The sequence below is a fragment of the Trachymyrmex cornetzi genome, unplaced genomic scaffold (genome assembly GCF_001594075.2).
Source record: "Trachymyrmex cornetzi isolate Tcor2-1 unplaced genomic scaffold, Tcor1.1 scaffold248, whole genome shotgun sequence".
Lineage (NCBI taxonomy): Eukaryota > Metazoa > Arthropoda > Insecta > Hymenoptera > Formicidae > Trachymyrmex > Trachymyrmex cornetzi.
The window spans coordinates 599227-607758 of NW_017297144.1; the positions used below are offsets into that span (position 1 = coordinate 599227).

At 28.7% G+C, this 8532-nt stretch overlaps 1 protein-coding gene across 7 annotated transcripts in view; it reads left to right on the forward strand.

The window, feature by feature from the left end:
• LOC108761337 (longitudinals lacking protein) overlaps nucleotides 1-7699 on the forward strand; it is a 236588-nt gene extending 228889 nt beyond the window's left edge. For all 7 annotated transcript variants that reach the window (XM_018507795.1, XM_018507791.1, XM_018507790.1 and 4 more), the window contains exons 7-11: nucleotides 5931-6005; nucleotides 6802-6885; nucleotides 6958-7175; nucleotides 7256-7424; nucleotides 7539-7699. In XM_018507795.1, the coding sequence (XP_018363297.1) occupies nucleotides 5931-6005; nucleotides 6802-6885; nucleotides 6958-7175; nucleotides 7256-7424; nucleotides 7539-7699 (707 nt within the window). The remainder of the gene's footprint in view (nucleotides 1-5930; nucleotides 6006-6801; nucleotides 6886-6957; nucleotides 7176-7255; nucleotides 7425-7538) is intronic.
• Nucleotides 7700-8532: the final 833 nt, after the last annotated feature.

Sequence of the window (8532 nt, forward strand, 5' to 3'; positions counted from 1 at the left end):
TCAGTGTCCTTTTTTATTTTCATTGATTTGCCAAATCAAAATAAATTAATGAAGCCTTTATATAATTTAGTTAGAGATTCTTCATTTTATTTATAATATGAAATCGCATTTATTTTATTCAAATTTCAAGACCTTTGGCCAATTTTACGAACTTTTATCCTACTGTACACGTGTAGAGAGTTATCACAATTAGATGTCGTATAATCAATATTAGGTATGCTAGCATTTAAGAATTTTGATGAGATCGATGATTGCATCGCTGGAAGATCTCTTTTCGCTAAATTCAATTTTGCGATCAAAATAATTCTGTGATAAGTTGACTAATTTTTGTAATTTGGATGTTAAATGAAATTCATCGAGGCCTTGTATATCCTGTTTACTGTGTTTTATTGTAGTTTATTATAGTTGTTAGTTTATAAAATTATATTATATGCGTATTTTAAATTAATGCGCACAATTAAATAATCGAAGGTTTCATATTCCATTACTATTATTTTTGTAAATGAGACGATTTGTCAACAAGAGCATGAAGACTTGGAAGATGCTAAAATACTACATATTGAAATAAATAAAATGAAAGTTACACGCTTTAAAAATTTTTGATATTATATTTAAGAGATAATTACAAGAGTCCTTTACATCAAGCAATATATAAATGTTTTTGGGTTTGTCAAATATATCATTTCCTGTGAATTGTCAAGACTTATCAATCATTGTCAATCACAAATATTATCGTTTGAATTCCAATCATTTGAATAAAACCAACTGAAGGTAAGATAATGAGTCTCAATCGATCCGCATAAACAACGCATCATAAAGATCACGAGCAGATATTTGTCGAATGCTGAATGTATGTCGTACGCATTAATAACTATTCGAATTTTGTTTACAGGTAGAAAGAAGCGGAGGTCGCGGAACGCGCTTTCTCATAAACGGTATAATTGCCACAAGTGCGGCATTAAATCTTACGTTAACAAGAGCACCTTAAACCGTCATCTACGAGAAGAATGCAACATGGAGCCGCAAAACTCGTGCCCCTACTGTAACAAGAGAATCCACCAACGATGCAATTTTCAGCGACACATGAAGAAGGTTCATCATAATGTGTACCATAGTGTCATCCCGCTCGATTGATTCACTGATCGACTGACCGCGCAACTACACGATCAACGCTATTTTGATCATTAAAAGAAATGAATTAATTCTTGTTTTCATTTTTAAATACGAAATTTAAATTTAACACGTTTTATTTGTTATTATCTCATATTTTCACAATAAAAAATTTAGTCGAATATTAAGAAAATATAATATATAATAATTTATAGTCAAATATATTCTTGTATATTGTATTATATTCTTTTTTGAAATTATCAACTAATCAAGTGTTTCTATTTTCGAATAATATTTTTGAAATCTATTTGGACATGTAAAAAAATTAGCATTTAAGTTATTTAATTTATTATTGTTTATACATACTGCGTGAAAAATGTATGTTCCTACATATTGGTTATTACGAGGAATATTACTAAGATCCCTTTGGTCTAAAGGCTTATGTGGAGTCTACAATAGAAGTCGTAACGATCGTAGGGTCTTAAGTCATAGAAAATTGACCAATCATAGTCGCTTATTCTTCTCATATTCGACTGTGATCGGTTAATTTTTTACGACTTAAGACTCTACGATCGCTACGACTTCTATTGTAGACCCCGCATTAGAATACTGGCACGAAATGCTAGAGATCCGGGTTCGACTTCTGGAGGTAATATTTTTCGTAATAAATTTATTTACAGATTTTCAGTACATTAAGATCTCCTAAAAATGATGCAATTGAACATCAAATTATTAAATTGCTTGTCAATTTAATTTATGATATTACTATAGCATAGTTCAATTGCATTTTTAAGTCCGAAAAACCAATTCGGCAATTCAAGAGACTACAATATGGTATATAAATTCACATAAAATTATTTAAAGTACTCAAGATCCAGCTTCTCGATCGGTATAGGCATTCTTTCTTACTTATTGTGTATTCACATATTATACGATCCTAATAAATTATTATTTATTAAAAATTAGTATTATTAAAATTTTTATGGTAATGTTTCATTTATTTTTATAAAGAGACAGTGTTTTTAAAAATGTTCAATAATAAAATAATTTATTGCTCAATTTTGAGGTGTACATTAAGAAAGATGTATTTTACGTACAAAGATGCATCAGATGTTAGAAATTTATAAGTATTTAAAATATTTAAAGGTAGCCTTAGGTAAAGTCACTGTAAAATGAAAATTGTTATAAAGACTTTATTCTCGAAAAATGAATTAATCTGCTTTTAATTAGACTCGGTTACAGTGTAATTAATTGAGTGTTCATTCATTTTGTCGTGCGTGTCTTTTCTCGGAGATAGAAATAAATACTCTTTCTTTGATGACATTTTATTCATTTATTCTGGAATTTATTAGAATGTTTTAAACACGTTTTTGATGTTGATACCGAAAATGCGTATTAATACTCAAAGAGCAAATGATGTATACAGCATATAATAGTAACATATAATAGTAATAACATTATGTGTGGATTAAACTGTCATACCGCTTTTTATCTTTAACAGCTGCTTTATAATTGATACAGTACACAAGTGTGAATATTTAATTATTTTATCATTACACTATTTTTGTCCAGATATAGTTATATAATAGTTTTAAATTTGATGCTGACTATGATGGAGTAATTCTCATTATAATGGACTATTTCCAGCAAATCACAACATGTAACTTAGATGTAATATTACACGAATATCAAGAATGGTACATATAACATTTTGTAACGGTAAATATAGCGTACTGGTACGATTTTATGTCAGCAACTTCGAACACATCATTTCTATATCAGGAATATCATTAATATATTACTGTAACGTAATATAAACGTCTTTTTTACATATTTTTACACTATATAAAATATATACAAAATGAGTACCATAGTGATAAAAATTGACGTTATGAATAGTAAAATGTGCATAAAAAAGATGCGTTACATATGTAACATTCAATTTTTAACTGATCGTGAGCAATCTGCAGTATTTGTTGTGTTTGAGAAGACGTTATTAGAGCTTTGTGTCATTCCATCTATATCGTTTATTAGATATAAAATAAGGATGAACACAAAAATGACACAAAAAATACTAATAGCATCTTCTAGAATGCATCCTTAACGGCTGGAAGTTGTATAAATTCAACCTATCTGTATATATATTTTATATGTAACAGTATAACATTCGTTAAATTGTTAAAAGATCATAGTTGTATTTATGTTATGTGTTTTGAGTTACGTGTGTGTTAGATTACATTTTTAAATAATTATTATGATTATATAACATAACGAAGAAATATATATATTTTTAAAGTATCCGCAAAATTATGTGACACTTACATGTCCACTTACGTCTCCATGAAATATATCATTGTTCTTTCTAAGTTATATAACTGCTCCGTAAGTTATGTAACAGTTACGTTTTGGTTTGCTGGGTCCATGTTGCTTATGCATACATAATATGTTATTTTTGTACAAAAGAAAATAAAAACGCAAACGTTGCTTCACGAATATTATAAGCAATTTATCCTAATTTAATGCCTCACGTTAAATAATATCTTTTTCTATTATAAAACATTTCAACATGCATTCGTTATCGTTAATAAAAAATTTTTATGTAATTTTTTAATAAAATTTATAATAATGTACAATTTACAGTATTCAAATATACGAACATTTTTTCCACTAATTTCTTTAACGTTGTTTGTCACGTGATGGTACACCTGTTTCATGTATACGTATTTTCATATATTATTACCTAAATATGTGAAATGCAGTATATGTGTAATAATTTTCATACAGTATTTAATTCAAGTTATTAAATTGCGTAATGTGTTCTTTTGTTTTACGAATGGCTGGATTTTTCTGCCAGAGTGTTCCGTTTTATGCAAAAACACGAATAAGTTTAATTTTGTTGATTTTTGAGAGATGGCATGGGCTAAACTGAATAATTACTCTTTTTTCTTGCCAAACCTATTTTTGCGCGAAAATGCATAGATTGAAAGTATTTTTATCAAAATTTGTGGTGAAAGAGGTATTCTTAATATTTATTTACAATGGAATTTAATAAACTGAAAGCAAATTTTCGAGCGCAAAAATATCGACAAATAAAAAAATTTTAATATGATTATTTAAATAAAGTGGATACATTATGTGATATACCAAGTTGTAGTAGTACAAATGTAGAAGATATTGATACTGATGTTTATTCAGACAATATTCAAGATTTTCAAGAAAGGACATACACCCAGTTAACTCTGAATATTCTTGCAATATTCATAAAAAGAATGTAAAAACATTCAAATATTGGTTAAAAATTCTATTTATATATCGTTACATATAATATTCCGAAAATGTTCCATACATATTCCGCAAAATTTTAATTTTTCCAGAAATTCCAGATCCGGTCATCCCTGAATCATTTTTTAAACAAAATTGTACTATGTGTATAAAGAACAAATTTCATGTTTTCACCTTGGAGCTTACTTTGAGGTTCACTTCGCAGACTGCGCTCTTTATATTCTTTTCTAGGTGATTCTTATTCATGAATATTTTCCGTCGCAACCTTTTGTTGGCGAAAATGTGAATTGCTCTCTCGCATAATTTTTGTAATATATTGATATAAGGAGTATTCATAAAATATTCTGAATATTTCATCGACATTTGCACATTCTGTGACTATTCTTTTACTGTTCCAGAATATTCGCCATATTGGGAATACGAATCGAACTTTCTATGAATATTTAGTGTTATCTGGGCAATAACGAGACTTCCATTAATTCTGATGTTAATGAAAGGTTAAGAGAATTGTGGATTGATTGTGATGCAAATTTTTCGGAAATCAATAAAAATATTTTAAGTGATCAAACTACCATTAGCAATAGTGATAATAATAATTTATGCATTTGATAATTATTAATAGATTTATTATCGCTATGAATTACAGTTTCATTTTAGCTAAGATTGAATTTGCCTAAAAACTATCCAATATATCCAGGATTAACCCGCTGTAATCACACCCGACACATTTATCTCTTTAACGTTTAAAATTGTTACTAATTTGATTAAAATTTTAATAAACATAATTTTCTTCTAATTCTGAATATTTTATTTGTAATTTTTATTTAGTGGGAGATCCATTGTGTCTTATGAAGTACTTTTAGATTTAGGTACTTTTAGATACTTTACCACCTAGCTCACACCGGGTTAAGCGGACTGGATTAAGGGAGGAAGGGGGGCTCTAAGGGAGCTCAGTCCCGAGCCCTATCTTTTTAAGGGGCTCCTTAGCTAAAAATTGTATTTCATTGATAAAATTAAATAATCAGATGCAAATAAATAATTAAAATTTTTAATTTTGCATTTTTTCGTACAATAAAACACACAATATTCTTAAAAAAAGTACACATTTCTATGTTTTTTTTTTTAAATCTGGAAACATACATTTTGGATGCATCGTGCATTCGCTTACGCAGCAATTAATGTATCATTTTATCCTTGTTTAGCATTGTGTAAATAACAAGGATAAATACAGATGCACTAACTGCTCAATTCTTATGAATAAAGGGGGCCCCATTTTAACATCTGTTCCTGGGCTAAAAATACCTTAAGCCGGCTCTGAATGTATCAAAAGAAAATGTAATTAAACAAACCGTAGAAAAGAGAACTATACTGTGACAAATTTGTGGAATGGTATAATACATATATTTTCCTTTGTTAAGAAAAGGCTAATGGATCCAACACTTATTGGAATGAGAAAAGGATTGGATCAATCTTTTTTCCAACTAAATGATATAATAACATATTTGAAAACATATTTTTCAGATATTTTTTTTTTTCAGAGCAAACACCTTTGGAGATATTACTAGACGCCAATATACCCGTTCTATGTGAAAGCATCAATGTTTCAACTGAAGGTATGATATAATACAAACAATTTAAAAAAAAAATTGGCATAAATTTAATAACAAAATAAAAATATAACGCTCGAATGCACAGCGAAAACAATACCTTTCCACAAACGACTAATAATCGAGCCCGTTAGATTGTTCAAACAATCATTTAATTAATATAAAATTTAATTACTATAAGAGTAAAAATTCATATACATATATTTCGACTCAGAGCTTTCATCAGTTTGTTAACATAAAATTCTTAATTACATTCTATCAGACAGATAAAAATAAAAATATAAAATAACGGTAAATAATGATCCATATCGTCTGCCAAACAGCCACCTTAGTCGAAACCGTGGAAATAGATGGAATATAGTTTTTGATACACCATGTTCTCAATAAAGTAGTTAAAATATCAAGTTCATAACCAATCCTCGTTAACCGGCAACATTAAATTCAATATTTGTGATAGTCAAAATATGTAAAAATGATAGTCATCATGGTGTGAAATAAATCAGCAGTTCATAGAAAAGAGGTTGTATGGCTGTACAAGATTTTTCTGATGCTGTTAAATATTGTCATGTCCCAAAGATGATTTTTTGTATCTGTATGATAGAATGTAATTAGGAATTCTATGTTAACGAACTGATGAAAGCTCTGTGAGTCGAGTATGCATATGAATTTTTTCTCCTATAATAATCAAATTTTATATTAATTAAATGATTATTTGAACATCCTAATGGACTCGATTATTAGTCGTTTGTCGAAAAGTATTGTATTTGTTGATATAAATTTATTTATAATGTATGAATTATAGGATCGAATGTTCTTAGCACTGACAGTGCAATTTGGAAAAAACTTCAGGAAATGTTCGAGAAAGAAACTACAAAAATTAATATTAGTAAGTTTTAAAAAAATTATTTTGTGTAAATATTTAAATCGTATGTGCACGTGTAATTGAATTTGGTTACAGAATTAGATTCACTATCAGTCAAAGTAGAAAGTCTTGTGGAAGACATGAAGGTAGTAAAGAACAAAATACAATTGAACCAAGTACAGTCTAACAGAAATGCAGATGTGGACAACATATTTTTAAAAAAATATAATATTAAGCTTCCATTTAATAACAAAGAAGATTTCAAAAACTTTAACGATCGTCTCAACGATGATACTGATTTTCGATCGAATTTTGTAAGCACAATTACTTTGTTTAGAAATACTTTTATTTGTGTATTATATTTATTTCGCTAATATAAACTTAATCATTCTAGTGTGAGCATCTCCGCCGTTATGTAGATTATTCCACCACTTTATCTAAAACTATAACATCCATGATTAAAATGGTTATAACACGCAATGTCGCTATAGAATATACAGCATCTAAAGTAACGCCTGGAAAAGCCCTCATGAAGGACGAACATTTGTATGCATGTATAGAAGGTGCACATGAATATTTTATTATTACATAAATAATTTAATGAAGAAGCTTTAGTAATATTTTAATTACAAAAATTTATTGTATTATTAATATATTTTTCTTATTTCAATTTATAGACATACTTCTCCAAAATGAATTCCAAGGTGAAATTGTAACGACAAAACTTCTTTTGAAGGCATTGAGTACTTCGCTTAGCAATGCGAAGGACTGGGACGGACACAGGAAGGATCGAGATGGGCAGAGGAAGGATCGAGATGGGCAAAGGAAGGATCAATAATTTATTTCTTATATAATTGATCACCTATACATTATATATATTAATACATTATATATATTAACTATACATTATATATATTAATCATACTTCATTTGTGAACACAATAAAAAAGTCATTGCTTGTATTGAATAGTACCGGTGTTGCACAACCTTGCTATCGATGTGACGCTATAGTGTACAACGTCTTAAAAGGATATAGCCAACTTAATATGTAATTATTTATAATACATGCGAAACACATGGCTGTTACTTCACGAGTTACAAATAATTACAAGTTAAGTGGCCTTCCCTTTTATAGAGACATATGCTACAAGTGTGGAATGAACTTCTGAAAATGTCTAACGTCCATTGTGAATTTTGGCAGAAATACTCTAAATGACGTCAAATGAATGCCCTTGGATGGATTTTCATCGATAAAAAAGTTTAATGACAAAAATGTTTAAATAAAATTATATGTACATCGCTGCGAAACAAGATCGACTCCATATCTATGGGCGTTCGACTTTCCATTCCAATGAGATCTATGGAGGATTCCGTTTAGTTTCAGATCGATTGCCTACAGTATCGTTTGCCTACATCACTTTTGCCGATAAATGGTTTTCGCGCAAAAATTATTACAGCTCGATTGTCTACATGCACTATTGCACACAAAAATGTAAGATTGAGAGAAAAACTTTTACAGTACACACGACACTATTGTGCATAAACTACATTGCACTCATAACATTATTGTCTACAGATCGATCGTCTACAAACACTTTTTCACACAAATTTAAGGTTAATTTACGTAAATATAAAATAATATTTATTTTTATAGAAGAAAATTTGTATTTT